The sequence below is a fragment of the Pangasianodon hypophthalmus genome, chromosome 16 (genome assembly GCF_027358585.1).
Source record: "Pangasianodon hypophthalmus isolate fPanHyp1 chromosome 16, fPanHyp1.pri, whole genome shotgun sequence".
NCBI classification, from domain to species: Eukaryota; Metazoa; Chordata; class Actinopteri; order Siluriformes; family Pangasiidae; genus Pangasianodon; species Pangasianodon hypophthalmus.
Window position 1 is genome coordinate 23008459 of NC_069725.1, and position 21438 is coordinate 23029896.

Consider the following 21438-nt stretch of genomic DNA (forward strand, 5'->3'; position numbering starts at 1 on the left):
TTACATCTGATCGTATCTTATTGTAGGAGAGAACTCTGATGTACATTTGGCTCATTACTATTAATGACGATTAGATTTCCATATCCTGGATGACTTATGTTCCACAGGTACTCTAGCAGCTCTAATCAGAGCTCTGTGTCGCCGGTGTGCCGGGTGGCTGCCGTTAGCATTAAAGCATTTAGCTTTCGCCCTCTCTGCCATTCAGCCCTACAAGTTATAGTACCACTCCAGGCTTTCGTGTATTGCCTGGAATTCTCTTTGCTTCGACTAGAGAAAGTCTTGCATCAAGTCTTCAGAGTTTACTGTTGGTGGAGCGTAAAATGTCACTAACCTCTGTGCAGCATGGTGAAATTTGATGATCTTTGGTTTCTCTCAGTGAGATGGATGGACGTAGACGCTTGTAGGTAGGTGTTGTGGCGTGTTTGCCTTTGGCTTTGTCATCCACTTTTTCTTTGTTCATATTGACGTAGGTGAAGTAATAGTGGTTGATGTATTCCTCCAGTGATTCCAGGTTGTCAGAGAGGACAGGTCAGCCTTTTGACGATGTACAGTAAAGTGTGTATTTTCTGTTGCTTGGTATTGTTGTTATGGCTGGAAAACTAGCAGCAGAGAGCTGCCATGTTGTTTCTCACACTTTGTCTCTCTGGAGTATGCGCAGTGCTTTTTCAGCTTCTGAAAAAAGTACTGCCAGTATTTTTCCTGGTGTTATTGTATTTCATGCTGTTTCATGCTTTTTTTTTTTTTTTTTTCAGAAGAACAGCATGACTTTCGTTAACACGAATTATCTGGCAGCACTGGGAGCTTACAGGATTCAGCCATGTTTCTTTTCCATCATTCCTGAGGGGGATTGGGGGCGGCCTGAAGGGGCGTTGGGCAGTGTCTATAAAATGACTGACACAAGGACCATCCAAACAATTACAGTCCAGAGTGGAGTTCAATTCCAGTCTTTCAAAAAATATTTTCAGCCACATAATACACTTATGCTGAGGCCAAGGCTTAAACAATTTTTTTATAATGTTCTGCATATTTTCAAGGTTATTTGTACATTTTGGAAATTATTTATTCCAAATTACAGTGATCTGAGGTGGTAAAATTTGGCGAAGAAAAGCCAGCAAGTTACACACTTGCCCGTGCGCGCTTATTATTATTCTACAGGCCTCAGGTGATCCGTTACCGCCACCATTTTTATCAGATTACCCCCTTACTGACTCAGTTAGTTTCACAATTATTTTATCCACAATTTTTGTCAAAAAAAACACCCCATTTCTCTAAAAAAAAAAAAAAAAAAATTCTACATCTTTTCTTGTTATCAAGGAAAAGTAACCTGCACTGTGTATTAATTCCTGTACACCAATACTCCATTTAAAGACCACCACAAAAACACAAATAAAAATAAACATTTGTTCCTATTAAAGTGGCTATGAATATATACACATTCTTAAATGTTAAACATTAAAAAGGTAATTAAAGTAAATTAAAGTATTTTATCAGTTACTAGATTATATTCATTATATATTGTATTTGTTTGTGAAGGAAGGTACTGTATAAACCATTTTCTTCCCTCATGACCACCCAACATTAGGGTGAAACTTTGCACACTTGCACCACCTAGGACCCCAGAAATCTAACAAGTTTTGCCCTCCATGTTAGAGAGGCATAGGCTTTTCTTTGTCACCATTTTCATCACAGTGCAGCTAGATCTGGAGGAAAAGGGATTTTTTTTCTTTCAAAAGGGTTATTTGTAAACTAAGTAACTAACTAACTAAATAATTACCTAAATAAATAAGCTGAAACATGAAATGTGTTATGGCAAATTAGCAAACTGTAAATGTAAAAAAAAAAATCTGGATATTGTATTTTTCTTTTTAAATGAAAATAATTTGTGCTCACAACAGTACAAACAACAGTCAACATATAATGTAAGCGAATCCATTAAAAAAATAACATTCAGATTAACATTCAAAGTAATAAAATTCAGACACTTATGTTACTTATGTATAGGGAAAATCCAGCAATGGGTAAGTCCATTAAATCCCAATGTACATAAGCATAAGTATGCTGGCTTCTGTCCATAGTTTTGGACAAATTTGAAAGTGGAATGTGTAATTTTTGAACATCCATTAAATCTGCTTTCCAGAATAAGATTTCCATCAATGAAAGAAATCCTGCTCCAGGTACAAGTGCAACACACAGTCATTTTAACAATTTAAAAACAGATATAAGAGATAGGAAAATGTAATATGGTTTCCTGAACCAAGAAATCTCATGTACTTACACACAACTGAATATATTTAGCAATATTATATGTTTAAAGTAATAAAAGTGCAGCAAGATGGCAGTTTAATCAATATTAAAATTACTATATCAGATATTGTATTTAATGGTATCACCATATTACATGAGCTTCTTAGCAAAGTGTCACAGAAAATTGATGAAGAAAGTTTATGTATTACGTATCCCAGATGAGAAGTTACTGCTGTGGTCTTGTTCTCAGCCCCTCTGTGAAGGGAATCTGAAAATTACATAAAAAGTGAAACAATAAAAATGAAATGAAAGGTATTTAAAACTCAAAAGATAAGCTAAATGAATCAGAGTTGAAGAAGCGATTGAGTATGAGTTAGACTAGTGGGGAAAATAAAACGGAGGATATTACTCCAGAGTATAGAATAAAAGACACAAAAATACAGGTCCTGTTTCTTATTAAACAGTCCTACACCAATACCTGTGTGTTGCTGCATTTAGAATATTCCTGTAGAAGTATTTACAAACAAATTTAACTCAGTTACAGTTCACAAGATCAATTTAATTTATAACATGGATTCTAAATTCGTGTGTTGGGTCGACCTTCATCACGGACCATGTGTATGACACCACTGATATACTGATGAATAAAACTGATTACTCCTAAATGTAATAATTACTTCTGTAATAAAATGAACGCGTACCAGAGTACACATTGAGGGAGTCTTGGATTCCAGTGTCCATCTGTCCCACATGTGATGACATCAGGGCCCAATAATCTCCATCTTGGTCTGCACTTGAACATCACCGGGTTCCCAGATTGGTATCGAGGCCTTTTACCAGAAACTATTACCCCAGACTTCACCCTGGGGGCAGGGCAGGTAGCAGCTGAAAGACACAAAGGACAAGAGATTTTATATGACATACAAATCTGAAAGTATTGCTTTTAGAAGAATACATGTAAGCATTTGAACACATGTGGGACTGTGCAATTATGAATGACATCAATACTGTTCTTCATAAAACAAGGCTTGCTGCTGTGCAATAAGGTAACCTTCTTAAATTTAGCAACCTTACAGTTTTATATGTCTTTTTTTTGGTGTCAGTGGCATTACTCATTTAAAGAACTCATTTCAAAAATCTCCTCTATACTCTAATTTCTTTCTTTTTTTTTTTAAACCACTATAACAACACCAAATCTTTAAAGATTGATTTAAACTGTGAATGATATTCCTGAAATCATATTTCAGTATTTCTTAATCAGTGATATTTTGGGTTACGAACCATAAATAAATAAATGAATGAATGACTAGATAGATAGATAGATAGATAGATAGATAGATAGATAGATAACTTATCAAGTAACAAAAAGGCATATAAAATGTACTTTTTTACAGTATAACTGATCAAATATATAGTTTCCAATACAATCTACCAAAATGTTTACTAAATCGTCAAATAAAAAAATCTTTTAAATATTGGTAAAATATGAGTGTGAGCATTTTAAAATGCATAATATATAAATGTGTTTAATAAACATAATAATGTTAACGTTGAATAAACAGTAAAGATTCATTATTGTCTATTTTTATTAATCTAGAACTATATGAGCTGCAGTATGACCTGCTTATGCTTTCTAATTCATACTGTCGTGTGTAAATTGTATTAAACTGTAATTACATTGAAAGACATGTCATGTGTATATGTAATCTTAACATATACAGCATATAAAAACATCTACATTCATAAGGAGTTGGGACATTAGCAAAATAAAACACAAAAGCTCAAAATAGAAAACTTTAACTAAAAAAAAAAAAAAAAAACACAAATACGGCGGACTGTAAAGGTCTGTCTCATGGTAGAGCAGTGGAAGCGTGATGCGTTTGGCCTTGTGCTGACCTTCACACCGAGGAGCCGGAGCGCTCCATGTGCCATCTTCAGTGCAGAAGATGTCTGAAGCGCCGATCAATGTGCCGTATCGACATCTGTATGACGCCATGCTACCATGTTTTATTATTCCATCTGTGTCGAAAAACAAGTCTGCATCTGGCACCAGTGGAGGCTCAGGGCACTGGATAGCTGTAAAAGATACACACACAAGTATTTCAGCAGTAAATGAAACACACACACATGGAGGAGATGAACATTTAGTTTATTACCCCTGAGTAGATATAACCCTGGATATAACTACTGCTCCAGAAAACACATTCAATATTTAGAATTATTAAGTATTAATATTGAATACTAACATTTTTAGTTTTGAGAAAAATAATAAACTGCACAAGTGCAACTTCTGGATGCACACATACAATACAAGTTTACTTATAGTTTACTTTTCTGTCATTTGGAGCTTGCAGCTTGGGCCATTATCCTACAATCACACAAGCACGTGAAAAAGTGACAAACAACCAGTGAGCTGAGATTTTCACTAATTTACACACGTCTATTTTTAATCAATAAAGCAACAATCAATACATTGCTAATGATAGAAATGACTAATTATAAAAGGGGTAGAGTTTATGAGACTGTTTATCTAATGAGACTGATTAATTAGATCTACAGCACAGCACCTACATTGCTGGGATGTACCACTGTAACATTTATGGTGGTTCCTGTATAAATAGACCGAATTCTCCTACTCAGTAACAGAAATGTAAGAAAATATTAAATTATAATAATACGGTAACATTTTAAAATGATACCACAGCCTTTACATTTTGGCTTCTCTCATTTCTTACCATTTTTTAAAAATCAAAACCCCAAAAAGTGCAATCCCTAGGCGCAGTCTTTCACTTTCTGATGCAAGAGAAAACACTAGATGGTGGATTGGAATTGGAAATCGATGATCACTGAGAACCATAATTAGAATTAAGACAGAAAACGACATGCCTACCCTCACACACAGGTACTCTGCCTTCCCATCCATGTGCTCTGCAGTGTCTCACACCCACGCCGACCAGGTGATAGCTACACACACACAAACACGTCAACGAAATTCACTGTGAGATCAAGAAAAAAAAAATTGATGCGTGTAATGGCAGTTTTAGTACAGGGTACAAAAATATATATATATCAATTAAAAGCAAGTATGCTTAAGAACCAGCTAAAAATAATATAACAAGGCAACAAAAGTCAAGTACAAACAAACGTACAGTAAGTACAGCTACAGTTAAAGCAAAAGACACGCCCCCTAACAAAGAAACCCACCATCTCCCTTGCAAAAATGTTATACATAGCTATATTTATTATTATTAGATTAAGAAGTTAATAATATAATAACATATTTTATTGTTATTATTAACATGTTTAAAAAGTGTTTTTAGTCATAAAATAACGTGTCATCGTGCATCAAGTCTTACCCTTCGTTGCAAATGGCTGTAGCTGTGTCTCCGAACAAAGAGCCTGTGTATTGATAACGTCCGTTTTGAATCTCCCCGGCCGAGCCGCATTTCTTCTCTTTAAAACCGAAAGACATAGTGATGTGTTGATGCAAGTTTATTCTTTAGGATAAACCCCTTGAGACCATATACATAAATATGGAACACAACTACTTGCTGTTTGTAATATTACTCTGGTAACACAGTATGCTGTATCTGTAATCCGTCATATGGTCATATAGTTTACAACTTATTACACAGTACAGTCGCACTGTTGAATTCTCAATTCTGATTGGTCATGCAGCTGCTAATCACAGGTTTACATTAATGTGCTTATTCAAATACACTATAGTTTCTATTCTTTAAAGAGGTGTTAATGTAACATTTATGGAACGAGCCTCCAGTGTCAGAACTTTGTAACAGTCAGAGGTAACTATAACTTTAAGTTTTCCAACAATGGAAAGTCTTCAAGACAGAGGTTTTTTTTAATATACCTGCTGTAATGTAAGTGATTATAGGAACTAACTTATATCGGACCTTCCAACATTAAAAGTAACTATAAACTGAAAAAAAGGATGATGTGTAATTCATTAATTAACACAAAACTGCTGTAGTATAAAAGGAATAAAACACTTTGGGACATGCTGTTAGTGGCAAATAATCAACTTTGTAGTATCAAGTGCCTTTATGAAACCCTGAAATGACAGAATTACAAACGTACACCAAATAAATAAATCGCAAAATTACAAGAACAAGGAAAATAGAGGAAAAAATGCCACATACTTTCACATATCATATCTAAGGCAGTCCACTGGCCGTTCCTGCAGTATATGGTGCTCGGTCCTCGGACCATGCGGTAGCCATGATTACATTTGAAACGCACGGCAGTATTGGGCTCATAGTGTCTCTGGTCACGGTGCTCGGTGTGGGCATTAGGGAAGTACGGCGGAGGCTGGCAATTTCCTGGAGGACAATTCCAATGGACTTCTCACATACACATTCCACTGTTTTTACATTTCATAAATTACCACTTGAGTTAAAATCAACTCTAAATGGTCTTGATGAGCAGAATTACCTCTAGCAAGACGACATTCTGGCATTTCCTGCCATTGGCCGTCTGCTCCACATGTGACCTGTGATGAGCCAATCAGCTCGAAGTCTTCCTGACAGGAGATAGTGGCGTGTTCTCCGACTTCATACTCCATCTTGTATCCGTCCTGTCCGCTGCTGTTAGGCACGGCGGGGGGCGGGCATGTGACCTGTACAGGTAACACTAGCACACAGAACAAAAGGAAAATCATAATACTGGACTGTACAATTATTATACAGTGAATGTGAAGGAGTCTTACCCTCTTCACAGGTGGGAAGATCTGGAGTCCAGGAGCTGTCTGCTCCACAGGTGACGACACTCGGCCCTCTGAGGCGGAACCCATCTTTGCATCTGATGTTTACTTTTGTGTTGAACTTTAGATGACCAAATTTTACTTTACCATTGGCTATGGTAAAATTCTCACATTTGATCACTACAAACAGTTAAGAAACATACAGTAAGACATGTTGTAACCTCTTTCAAACTAATTAATTTCAAAGATTAAAAAGTGGAACAATATAAGAAAATTCAACTGTTAGTTCTCAGCTAAATTTCTTCATCTCTTAGACTGTATACTCCAATGTTTTGGTAAATGTTGTTTATACTGAATAGAACTAAAGGATTTTTCAGATAGGACTGGATTACTGGAAATATAGTATAGCTGTTAATGTTGTAATGACATCTGTAGTAATGATCTCGATTCAGACAGAGTATACATTACTGGGGCTTATTTCTACTTTCTACTCTTATTTCTACATATTTTATAGAAGCTAAAATATGGCGTAATATTTTCAAATGTGTACACACACGCATCAGTAAATAATTACTGACATGACGGATTCAGACAAGACTAAAATCCCTGAGGTAATAATTACATCAATAATAATTACCCCACCTCCACATGTGAAACTAATCCAGTTTGAATAGGGCGTAACATAAGTGAGATGATGCATTGGGTATTTTGAAATGAATGTCATTACTGTACTGCTCTAAAATGAGTGGGTCAGTAATAATAGTACTCTGAAATGATGAGGAGTTGCCAGTATATTTAAGCGGATATTACTTTAAAACAGAATTTAGTTGAGGATTCTTCTTGATTTACTTTGGCAAGTCGCATTAGAAGGTTTCCACTTTCCAGTTTTCTCACACCGGAGTATGCTGCTACTGCCCTTTAGCCGGAATCCAACATTGCAGGAGTAGGATAAGGTCTCTCTGGGGTTATATGTGTCCTTTGTTCCGTGAAACGTAGCTTTGTTATTATTCTTGAGTAGTGGACATGTTTCTCCTCTGCTAGGGGCTGCAGAGGTAGAGCGAGAGAAGGCAAAATGAGAGGTTGGAGTTAAAGGTTATGAGACTGTAGAGAAAGAGTCAAGAGACAGAGAGAGCGAGAGACTGAAGATGCAGAATCTGCCAGTGAAAGAGAGAGACACAAAGGATCACAGCATTGTCGCACAAGTCAAAAAATGAAGATGTCTGTGTTACTGAAGGCAGCATAAGGAAAAACATTCAGGTCTGAGTGATTCTGGAAAAATGACACTTTGCTCCAACGTTAAGCAATCTCTGTTTTTACTAAGAACTGGACTAAGTGACGTTTCTATTTGTAATTGGCAGTAGATCTATCCAATCATATCAGTCAGTAGATCCAATCGTATCAGTCAGTAGATCCAATCGAATCAGTCAGTAGATCTATCCAAGAACATGGAAGAATGAAAGGTGTCAAATGGTCTTCTCATGCTGAGATTATTGAATATGGGCTATTTATGGCTTATTTTTCAAACAGACCAGCAGAGAGTGCTACTTGACTTTAAACTGGATTGCTTAACACTAGATACTAAGACAGTAAAGCTGTGTATAGCCCCAGGAAGATACCCCTCTGTTGCCCTGATTAATAAGACTGAGGAGCAAATATACCCCCATCATACAGCATTAGAGGACACTGAAGAAGTGTGTACTTATTCAAGTAAATCAACACCCACACTGTAAAATAACTTCTTAAAGGCGCGTTTATTTGTTTCAGGGTGAATTTAGGTGATGTTAGATGTTTACAGTCAAAATGAAATATCAAATTTTTTTTGGCATCAACATCACATTATTTGCTGTTAACAAAAGTCTTAACGAGGATTACGTGAATGTACAGATAATATAATATAAAAATCTTACTCAAATAAAAGTAGATTTATCCACAGACAAAAATTTATAATGTCAAAATAAACAGAAAAGACACCAAAACCTGAGGAGACTCGATTTCAAAAATCACCTCAGGGCTTGAGGAAGGTCGCGCGCGCTTTTTCTTTAGCATCCATGCTAATGTTTTTACTCACCCACTAAGTGCGCAGAGAACGCCACAAACACCAACGTCCACAACATAACCGCCATATTCAGAGTTTTAACTGCGAAAGTCGGGTTTGGAGCCCATTAAAGAGACTTGAGGCGGTGAAGTTGGACGGAGGCGTTAACACAAAGTCCAACCCTCTGTTACACACACACACACACACACACACACAGAGGGCGAGAGAGAGGCGCTTATTATTATTATTATTATACTATAGTGCTCAGATGATCCGTTACCGCCGCCATTTTGATAGCAATTAACCGCCTTACTGAATCAGTTAGTTTCACAATTATTTTCACAACAGTTTTTGTCAAAGAAAATATCCTGTTTCTCTGGAAAACATGGTGCATTTTTTTGTATTATTATTTCTACATCTTTTAGTTATTTTCAGTGAAGTAACCTGCACTGTTTAATAATTCCTATCCACTACAATATATTAATACTCCATTTAATTTAAACACCACCACAAAAACACAAATAAAATAAACATTTGTTCTTTTTGAGAATGTACTTTATATACACATGCTTAAACACAAAAAAATGGGGCAAGCCCAAAACGGCAAAATATTAAAATATTAAGCTTTTAATGCTCTTAACAACAAATCATTGGTCAGGAAATGAGCAAGAATTAAACAAATGCACTCGTGAGAGCTCCTGTGCCTCCATTTGCTCGTTTATGTTTGGGGAAAAGCTAGAAACAGGGAAATTCACTTATATAGTCTTCTTGTATGCAAAGGTAAAATCATGATAATGATTAAAACGTTCGATGTAAAACGCAAACTAACACGTCTGAGTGTACAGAATTTAAAAAAAAACACCAGTTATATATAATATACAGTTTGCTCTCAGTTACTAGATTGTTGTATTGAATAAGCTAGTAATTCAGTGTATAATGTCTTTATTTGTGAAGGAAGGTACTGTATAAACCATTTTTACCCTCATGACCACCCAACATTAGGGTAAAACTTTGGACCCCAGAAATATTTTCATTGTGTTTTGCCCTCCTTTTAAAAACAGTTGTAGGCTTTTTCTTTAGTTAGATCAGTTTTATAGCCTTCCTGCTAAAGGTGTCCTGCATTTTGTCACAATGCAGCTGGATCTGTAGTAACATTGGATTTTTTTTTTCCAAAAATAAAATAAAAATAAGCTAAAAACACATGAATAATGTTATGGCAAATTATTGAACTTTATTGAATGTTCAGAAAAGTGTCTGGATTTTGAATTTTCTTTTTAAATGAAAGGAATTTGTGTTCATGCAAACAGCAGACTTGCTTGCCCTCAAAAATAAAACAGACACCAATACAGTGACGTATAATGTAAGATAACAGATTAAAACATTAAAATTTGGATTAACATTCAAAGTGACAACATTGAGACACTTATGTTACTTATATGTAGGAAAAATGTGACAATTGGTTACACCATAAATCCCAATGTACATAAGCATAAGGATGCTGTCTTCTGTCCATAGTTTTGGACCCATTTGAAGGTGGAATGTGTAATTTTTAAACATCCTTTAAAACTGTTTTCCAAAATAAGATTTTCAGGAACGAAAGAAATCCTGCTCCAGGTACAAGTGCAACACACAGTCATTTTAGCAATTTAAAAACAGGTATAAGAGATCGATAAATGAAAATGTAATATGGTTTCAGAAAGAGTATATCACACGTTCATACACAGAACTGAATATATTTAGTAAAATTTTTTAAAGACGAGTAGGAAAAGTGCAGCAAGACAGCAGTTTAACTGCTCATTATTATAATATTAAAATCATTTGATTAAATATTAGATTTAATGGTATCACTATATGACAAGTGCTTCTTAGCAAAGTATCACAGAAAATTCATGGAGAACACTTATGAATTATGTATCCCAAATGTTTAGTTACAGCTGTGTTCTTGTTCAGCCAACTCCCTCAGCGAAGGATATCTGGAAAATATGCGTAAAAGACAAAACAATGAAAAAAATGAAATGAAAGATATTTAAACCTTGAGGGTAAATATAATTAGATTTAAATTTAAGAATTAAATTTAATTAGATTTAAGTAAAACAGTTTAGAGATGAAGATATGGCAAAAGAAGGGGTTGAATATACATTAGGCTAGAGGAGAAAATAAAATGGAGGATATTTCTCACACGAGACAGACAAAGTGTCCTCTCACAGAAGCAGAGTAAGTGATTGTAAAAATTGATTACTCTTAATTTAATTATTATGTCAGTAATAAGATGACAGCATACCAGAATACACATTGAGGGAGTCTTGGCATCCAGGATCCATCTCCCCCACATATGATGATATCAGGGCCCAATAATCTTTTTCCTGGGCTGCACCTGAATATCACCGAGCTCCCAGATTGGTATCGAGGCCTCGTGCCAGAAACTATTACCCCATGCTTCACACTGGGGGTAGGGCAGGTAACAACTGAAAGGCATCAGGAAAAAGATATTTTATAGGACAGGCCAAATCTAAAAGTACTCTTAAACAATGCTAAATATAAAAACATAAAAGAGCCATTATCATCTATTACTTATTAATCTAGAGCTAAATGACTTGCAATATAACCCTTTTATGCTTTCTAACTCAGTTTAGTGTTGTAAAAAAATACTGCTTATGGTGTGTAAATTACGATGAAACTGTAATTACATTAACAAACCTGTTATGTCTATATAAAATCTTTAGCATGTACTCTTTAGCAACCTGAATCAGACATATACAGCATATAAAAAAATCTAAATTCATTATGAGTTGGGACATTAAACAGCAAAAGCTCAAAAGCAAAAGCTCAAAATATAAAACAAAACAAACAAACAAACAAAAAAAACAAATACAGCGGACTGTAAAGGTCTGTCTCATGGTAGAGCAGTGGAAGCGTGATGCGTTTGGCCTTGTGCTGACCTTCACACCGAGGAGCCGGAGCGCTCCATGTGCCATCTTCAGTGCAGAAGATGTCTGAAGCGCCGATCAATGTGCCGTATCGACATCTGTATGATGCCACGAAACCATGTTTTATTATTCCACTTGTGTCGAAAAACAAGTCTGCATCTGGCACCAGTGGAGGCTCAGGGCACTGGATAGCTGTAAAAGATACACACACAAGTATTTCAGCAGTAAATACACTCACTGAACATTTAGTTTATTAACCTTGAAATGTACTCCTGAGTAGATATAACCCTGGATATGACTACTGCTGCAGAAAAGCACTTTTACATTTATGGTGGTTCCTGTATAAATAGACAGATTGTTCACGACACGGTAACAGAAATGTACGAAAATATTAAATTATACCATGGTCTGTCTGAATGCTTGATTCTGATTGGCTGGAAGGTGTGGTTCACACCGTTGAATGTACAGGTAGTTTAATCACCGCTCTAAATTAATGCGCTGCCTATAAACAAGTTACAGTAGTTAAACTCACAGCTTCATTATTAGTAGAGACGTGGCACAGACGCAGGTAATTCACACACGCACATTCTCTCTCTCTCTCTCTAATAACTATTTATTATAATTTGTTCAAATAAATGTAATCTTATTGCACCACTTTATCTCTGTGTATGATTTAAAGCAGGCAGTATTATAGATCTAACGACCCATATATAAAATAACTAACCAAAATTAAGCGTTATTTTTATCCTTTCAGTCAAATATTGCACTGCAAACATCAGTGACAGCTTTAGCTTAATAATCCACAGCTAAGTGTGCATTACACCGAGTGATTTTAATGCACTCCGTGGGCCACTTTGCCTCCACGCCATGCATTAAAATCATGTAATGTACACCTAGGCGTGGATTATCCCTTACATACAATATGGTAACATTTCAAAATGACACCACAGCCTTTACATATTGGCTACTTCAATTTCTTACCATTTATATCAAAACACCATATAGCAGAACAATGCTTTCCCTGGAGGATGTCTTATTGCTTTCTGATGCGAGAAAACACTAGCCGGTGGATTGGAAGTGGAAATCGATGATCACTGAGAACCATAATTAGAATTAAGATAGAAAACGACATGCCTACCCTCACACACTGGTACTCTGCCTTCCCATCCATGTGCTCTGCAGTGTCTCACACCCACGCCGACCAGGTGGTAGCTACACACACACACACACGTCAACAAAATTCACTGTGAGATGGGGACTGAGATTGAGACAGGGCATGTGATGACAATGTTAGTACATGGTACAAATTATGGCAATTAAAAGCCAGCATGTTAAAGAACCAACGAAAAAAATATGTTAGAGGCAACATATGAACAGTCCAATAAAAAAACTGCTAAAAGTCAAAAGACTACAGAAATGCTTGTTCTGTATAAACAAATGTTTAGTTTAATCCTGAGCTGAAAAATATAAGTACAGCTACTATTACTTTTATTAGATTGAGATGTTTAAAAAGTGTTTTTAGTCATAAAATAACGTGTCATCGTGCATCAAGTCTTACCCTTCGTTGCACGTGGCTGTAGCTGTGTCCCCGAACAAAGAGCCTGTGTACTGATAACGTCCGTTTTCAATCTCCCCGGCCGAGCCGCATTTCTTCTCTTTAAAACAGAAAGACATAGTGATGTGTTAAACCATAAACATAAATATGTTACACAACTACTTCCTGTTTGTAATATCGCTCTGGTAATACAGCATGCTGTACCTGTAATCCCTCATATGACCGTAAAGTTTACAACTTCTCGATTCTGATTGGTCAGTAGGTGTTGATTAATTTCCTATAACAGCAGCTCTGACAATAGTGCAGCTGCTAAACACAGGTTTATATTAATGCACTTGTTCTAACTTGTTTTTTCAACATATATAGAAGGAGTGGAAAATCTTCAAACAGATGTTTGTTTTAACGTCAAGAGAGAAAAAAAAAAGAGGCTGGTGAGGGAACGACTTTTTATAGCTTTATAACATTAAATACATCTATAAACTGAAAAAAAGGATGATGTGTAATTCGTTAGTTAACACAAAACTGCTGTAGTATAAAAGGAATAAAACACTTTGGGACATGCTGTTAGTGGCAAATAATCAACTTTGTAGTATCAAGTGCCTTTATGAAACCCTGAAATGACAGAATTACAAACGTACACCAAATAAATAAATTGCAAAATTACAAGAACAAGGAAAATAGAGGAAAAATGCCACATACTGTCACATTTCAAACGCAAGGCAGTCCACTGGCCGTTCCTGCAGTATATGGTGCTCGGTCCTCGGACCATGCGGTAGCCATGATTACATTTGAAACGCACGGCAGTATTGGGCTCATAGTGTCTCTGGTCACGGTGCTCGGTGTGGGCATTAGGGAAGTACGGCAGAGGCTGGCAATTTCCTGGAGGACAATTCCAATGGACTTCTCACATACACATTCCACTGTTTTTACATTTCATAAATTACCACTTGAGTTAAAATCAACTCTAAATGGTCTTGATGAGCAGAATTACCTCTAGCAAGACGACATTCTGGCATTTCCTGCCATTGGCCGTCTGCTCCACATGTGACCTGTGATGAGCCAATCAGCTCGAAGTCTTCCTGACAGGAGATAGTGGCATGTTCTCCAACTTCATACTCCATCTTGTATCCGTCCTGTCCGCTGCTGTTAGGCACGGCGGGGGGCGGGCATGTGACCTGTACAGGTAACACTAGCACACAGAACAAAAGGAAAATCATAATACTGGACTGTACAATTATTATACAGTGAATGTGAAGGAGTCTTACCCTCTTCACAGGTGGGAAGATCTGGAGTCCAGGAGCTGTCTGCTCCACAGGTGACGACACTCGGCCCTCTGAGGCGGAACCCATCTTTGCAGCTGATGTTTACTTTCGTGTTAAAGGTTAGATTACCAAATTGTAGTTTACCATTGGCTATGGTAAAATTCTCACATTTGATCACTAGGAACAGAAACATACAGTAAGACATTTTGTAACCTCTTTCTGAGTCAATCCAATTAATTTTGAAGAATAAAAATTGGAAAAATACTAGAAAATTCAACTGTTAGTCCTAAGCTAAATTCCTCCATCTCTTTCATACTCCAATGAGGATGAACTCCAGGCATGCGAAGGGCTTCTGGGGATCTGTTTTTAGTTTAGACTGGATAAAACTAAAGTACTATTCAGACAGGACTGGATTTTCAGACATGCAGTATATCTGTTAACTAATGCTGTGGGAGGACTTCTGTGGTAATGATCAATCCCCATGCTACAAGCAACCTAGGAGCATCTTTCAGATGGACACACGGTCATCACACTAAATATTCCATGCATCCTACATACAGAGTATATTTAACCAGATGTTACTCCAATATTGAATTCATCTGAGGATTCCTCTTGACTTACTTTCACAATTTGCATGACTAGGGTTCCACTTTCCAGTTCCCTCACACAGCAGATAGTTCTTATTGCCAATCTGCCGGAATCCGGCATTGCAGGAGTAGGATAAGATCTCTCTGGGTTCGTATGTGGCCTTTGTTCCATGAAACGTAGCATTTTTATTTTTGTGGAGTAGTGGACATGTTACTGGTCTGTCAGAGGCAGAATCAGCCACAAGAGCTGAGCAAGAAGGAGGGAAAGAGAGACACAAATATTCATACTGTGAATGACTGAGAACTTCATCCCATAAGCATTTTCTTTTGAAGAAAATAAAGATCTCCATGTTACTGAACCCTTTTAGTGCTGAGTGATTCTGGGAAATGACACTTTGTCCCTGTTTTTTCCTGACAGTCACTAAGAACTGGACCAAGTGACTATTTGTAATTGGCAAAAGGTCTATCACGGTTTTCCGTGGAATTCGGGAATTCACAAGATCACACATGGATGACTCAGTTCTGTACTCTTTAAGTGTTTTATTCACCGCACATTAAAAAAACAAGAATTGGCCAATGCAGAATTCAACGGAAGTTGTTTTAGGTCAAGTTTACGTTTCGACACAGTAAAAGCAACTGCATCACCATTACAGCACTCAGCAACGATGCCAACATGCCTCTTTTCAAGTGCACTGACACTAGCCATTTGTTAGGTCATGTATTCAGCAAAGGGCAGTGCTCTCCTCCAAGTGTGGCGCAACAGTTCGAGAAAGACACGGGTCTTTGAAACCTCCCAAATAGGAAAACTGGTGGGAATTGGTGATAATTAAACATGAGAAATGATAAAATAAAATAGTTCTTTTGTCTGAACCATCTGAATAATTAAATTAGCTGCACAAAATAGCTGATTAAAAAAACAGTTGACACTTCCTAATGTATTAGAAAATGGGGGAATATATAAAAAATAAAATACAATAAAATAAAATCTCTGTGCCTGTCTTTCTTCTTTACCAAAAATTTTTTTTGCCCAGGAATGTACTGTACACAGTTATAAACACAGTGTTAATGGCCCTAATCCTAAATCCAGCTGGTGGTCTTGCTGGAAAAATCATGCAGCAGTAACCTTACTGAACGAGTGGCCAGTGGGAAATCTCCTTTGGCACAGTTCCAGTTCCTGTAATTTTTTTTTGGATGAAAGCATTTACCAGCTACTGAACACATTAGATACAAGAATTTATTTCTCATTATTCATACAAAAAATGTGCTGATGTGGATGTTCCATAAACATTTCTTGGCTATTCAGTCAGATAATGAAATTAGTTTTTGTATTCTTTCAGTGGATGATATCCTGAAATAAAAAGCCTCAAATGGCCTAAATGGAGTGAGCTTAGTAATTCAAAATGCACTGTGGATGTGATGTTTGAAATCATACTGACTACTATATACATACTCTATACGTTACAGTTTATCAGCGTTATGGATGTGCATCTCTTGGAGAGATTTTTGGGTAAACTACAAAAACACAAAGATCTTTCCAGAAAACATAAATATATGAGATTTACATTAATATAAACATACTGTTAAAGATATTGTTGTTATGGAATGTGGGTCAAAGATACAAAGGCTCTTTTTTTGCATTTAATGGCGTCATCAATCATATCATAAGATGAATATGATGCATATTCACAATATAGAAATCAACTCTTACCTCGCTGTTTAGAGGAAAGATAAAAATGATAACATGGTCCACATTACAATTTTAATATCAAATGTTTAAATTAACATAAATACTGAAACAGCACTTCATAGTTAACTTTATTAAACAACTGAAATTTAGAAAAACTAAGAATGATAAAATAACTTAGAGATTACCTAACGATAAAAGAATTTAGAGATTACCTAATCCTTGGTCTCTGCATGTTGTATATATGATGGATGAAAGAGTATAAAAGTAGTCTAAAAATCTTAATTGAGTATTAAAAGTGATTCTTACCTACACAAGTAGGAACCGTTCCACGCCATCCGTTAACCAGGCATTCCCTAACGGGCTCTCCTTGTAGAACGTAGCTAAAAAAATAACATTGAACAGTTTCGAAAAGTTGTAAGCAAACATATTTCAGATTAAAAATGGCATGAGCATTAATCAGAGAGATTAAAACTCAGATCTTGAGGAGAGTTAGAAAATACACTACTTGTACTAGGTTTTAACTGCTAAAGAAGTGCATTAGATTGTAGAATGGAACTGGGAAGTGCGCACTCTGTCAGTAAGAGTTGTCTTAGCCAGCTTGCTTTAGAAAGCCGCAGGAGGGAATATTTTCTGAACACTACAAATTTAACATTCCTAAGTTTTCTGTGTGGTTGAAGAACCATTTGTGTAATGCTTTATAAATGATGCTGCAATACTGCTGCGATATACACCGATCAGCCATAACATTAAAGGTGACAGGTGAAGAGAATAATATTGATTATCTCATTACAATGGCACCTGTCAAGGGGTGGGATACATTAGGCAGCAAGTGAACAGTCAGTTCTTGAAGTTGATGTTTTGGAAGCAGGAAAAATGGGCAAGCATAAGGATCTGAGAGACTTTGATAAAGGGCCAGATTGTGATGGCTAGACGACTGGGTCAGAGCATCTCCAAAACGGCAGGTCTTGTGGGGTGTTCCCGGTATGCAGTGGTTAGTACCTACCAAACGTGGTCCAAGGAAGGACAACTAGTGAACCAAAGACAGGGTCATTGGAGCCCAAGGCTCACTGATGCACATGGGGAGTGAAGGTCCGATCCCGTCTGGTCAGAAGAGCTACTGTAGCACAAACTGCTGAAAAAGTTAATGCTGGTTCTGATAGAAAGGTGTCAGAACACACAGTGCATCGCAGCTTGCTGCTTATGGAGCTGCGTAGCCACAGACCAATCAGAGCGCCCATGCTGACCTTGTCCACCACCGAAAGCACCTAAAATGGACACATGAGCATCAGAACTGGACCAGAAGGTGGCCTGGTCTGATGAATCACGCTTTCTTTTACATCATGTGGATGGCCGAGTGCGTGTGCGTCACTTACCTGGGGAAGAGATGGCACCAGGATGGGACTAAATGGGACCTACACAATATTAGGCAGGTGGTTTTAATGTAATGGCTGATCAGTATATTTTTGTTGTATGAACAATCTTAGCTTTTGTCGAAAGCTGCTGTGTGGACAATGTTAGTTTTTGTCGACCTGGAAACAAGATGCCTCATTTCTCCAGCTAGATACAAAAAAATGTAATTGTAAATAAATTTGTAACTAACGTGAACCTCGACTGATCGGATTCGAATCATGTGACTGACAATGAGCTTCTGCGATTTTTATAAATGGATTACGCTGTTAGGTTTAAGTCAGTTATTTATTTCAAATACACTCCATTTTAATTAACATTTTGTGAAACTTAGTTGTTTTATAATTTGACTTATCATGAAATATAAACAAATCCATAATAAACCTAGCCAATCATTTAGGACAAACGTAATTGCGCACTATAAAAATATGGTAGCCGACGTATTAAAATGGCTGAGCTCCATTAGTGGAAAATTTGTTTAGATATCATGCCGTGCTTAGGAGGCACTTTTTCACCGTTTAGTCTTTGTGAGTTTTGCCTTTATTGGAGTTTTGTGGGCGTCACTAAATGTAAATCAGCTGTGCTGGTAATTTACAGCTAATTGACATTTATCATCATACGCACATAAGGACAACGAACATTAGAGAAACTTTTGTAAATGTGGGAGCACTTTTTTGTTCAGTTTAGCCTATGAAACATTTACACACAACTTTACTAAATGACTGATGAATGAGGCACAATGTCAGGACGGCATTAAAGAAATGATCACTCTACATGTTTTCAAGAACAATACGACCTAACCTTCGCAGAGTCAGTCAAATTCTGATAACATTCTGATAACTTTATCTATCAGCCGGGTTGGACGGGAAGAAGAGAAATCAGTGAATGTCTGACAAGTCTGCAAATCTGAGTACCCAGAAGTTGTCTGTCAGAGGCCTTGTAGAATTTCACTGCATAATTTAACTGCAGACCTGCATGATATAATTTCCCTGATTAATTTATGTAAGCTAGCTCTTTCCATTACCCTTCATTGCAGAATGCATAGGCTTTGTCCCCGAAGGCGTTGCCCATCTGTCTGAATCGCCCGTTCGGTATCTCTCCAGCAGAACCGCACCTTTTCCCTGACAAAGGGAGTAAAAGTATTGTGAGGTGAGTATTTCCTTCTTTGTTTTGGCACTGGAGCTACCTGGCAGTTCTAGCTAACAAGTAACAGATGTTTAGGACCATTATCCCGCAAACTGCATGCTCAATTCATGTCAGAGTTGTTTCTAACAATATTTGTACTAATATTTATGTTCAAAAGAGCTGCAGATTCTCAGCAATGTAATCAGGAAACATTGGAACAAAAGGGAAGGACTGTCGCATACTAACAGAAAATATACAACATTTCATTAGTCATGCAAGTTAGTCCATCAAGTAAAACAAGCTTTCTGTGACACGCAAACACAGCAACACGTGTCCAAATACACACTTTTGTAGAGAGTGATTTGGTAACTCTAACTTGCCCCAGGTGTGAATGTGTGTGTGTGTGTGTGTGTGTGTGTGTGTGTGGTGCCCTGGGTAGTACCGGCGTCCAATCAGTTCAACCCCGACTAGGATAAAGCTCTTACTGAAGACGACTGAATGAATGTCCGCTTCCCCACATCACTGCTTTACCACCTGCAGTGCTGAATAACCATTTAAGCAGTGTTTATTTGTGTCAAGTTGAATAGATAAGATGCTGATTATGAGTCTTAGCATTCAGTAAAACAGCACTTTTCACTCATTTGTTATTCCTGAAGTAGGATTTAGTAGTTCTAAAAGTGGTAATTTTTTAATTATTATGTTCATTATTGAGTTTTATAGATTGTATCCTGTTTGACTGGTCACTTGGGTTTAACACAAATGTTAATAACTTAAAAATAAGTAAATCTTTGAGAAATTGAATCTAAAAAAAAAAAAAACTGGAAAGTTCAGAAATAAAAAGCTCCAATAAATAGAAAAAACACTACTGTGCACATTTCAATAGCGTTAATGAAATAAAACTGTCCTGAGTTAAAAGGGTTCCTCTGATGTATAGGGGAAATATTTAATCTCTAGAAATGCAATGATGATCTTTGTGACCTCTTTGTAAAGCCAAAATAGTTGGTTATGTCAAGATAACATGCATGGCGCCTACTGTTACCATGGTTACCACAAATAGCCTTGTATTTGGACTCGTACAGTGCACTGTGATTTGAGGAGAAGACTAGGTACAGTTATGATAAAGGTACAGAGTTGGTGTTTATATATTTAGCAGTCTAAGGTAGATTGTTGTTGTTGTTGTTTACAAAATAAACACTTACTCCTGCACTCCATCCCCAGAAGACTCCACTGTCCGTTCTGGCAGAAGGAGAAGCGCGAGCCGTAGCTGTATGTGTAGCCGAGCGCGCATTTATACACCACTCTGTCTCTGTTACTAAACTCCTGCTTCCCTTCATACCTTTCCTCCAGCTGTTTACCCGGATACACAGTCGGAGAGCCACACTTCCTACCTGTATACGAAACTGAAACAAACAAACAGACAAGCGAACAAACATGAAGTAAACAATCAAATCCCGAGGAGACGCGATTTAAAAAATCACCTCAGGGCTTGAGGAAGGTCGCGCGCCCCCTTTTTTTTATTTTAGCATCCATGCTAACGCTTTTACTCACCCACTAAGTGCGCAGAGAACGCCAAAAACACCCAGGTCCACAACATAACCGCCATATCCAGAGCTCTAACTGAGCACTTTGGAGCCCGTTAAAGAAATTTGAGAAGTAACACAAAGTACATGCCTCCGTTTTACACACACCCACACACTAGATTAAATAGAGGCACGCGCTTATTATACTATAGCCCTCAGGTGATCCGTTAACGTCGCCATGGTGATAACGGTTTCACCGCTTACTGAATCAGATAGTTTCATCATTTTTTATCGACATTTTCTGTCAAAATATCCCCTTTCTCTGGAAAACATGTTGAAATTTTTTTTATTTCTACATCTTTTAGTCATGTT

General features: G+C 37.0%; 1 protein-coding gene across 1 annotated transcript; it reads right to left on the reverse strand.

Annotated features, from left to right (window-relative positions):
* Nucleotides 1–1831: 1831 nt before the first annotated feature.
* si:ch73-217n20.1 (complement receptor type 1) lies at nucleotides 1832–21255 on the reverse strand. The gene is made up of 23 exons (XM_053240712.1): nucleotides 21095–21255; nucleotides 20746–20946; nucleotides 19446–19542; nucleotides 17321–17394; nucleotides 15362–15574; nucleotides 14744–14917; nucleotides 14470–14667; nucleotides 14178–14357; nucleotides 13482–13578; nucleotides 13062–13135; nucleotides 11936–12115; nucleotides 11278–11461; nucleotides 11135–11140; nucleotides 10929–10969; nucleotides 7811–8005; nucleotides 6968–7141; nucleotides 6694–6891; nucleotides 6402–6581; nucleotides 5601–5697; nucleotides 5135–5208; nucleotides 4141–4320; nucleotides 2946–3129; nucleotides 1832–2512 (listed from the first exon to the last, which is right to left on the reverse strand). Coding segments are annotated over exons 1-23 (3057 nt in total). The 5' UTR covers nucleotides 21150–21255; the 3' UTR covers nucleotides 1832–2511.
* Between the last annotated feature and the right edge of the window lie 183 nt (nucleotides 21256–21438).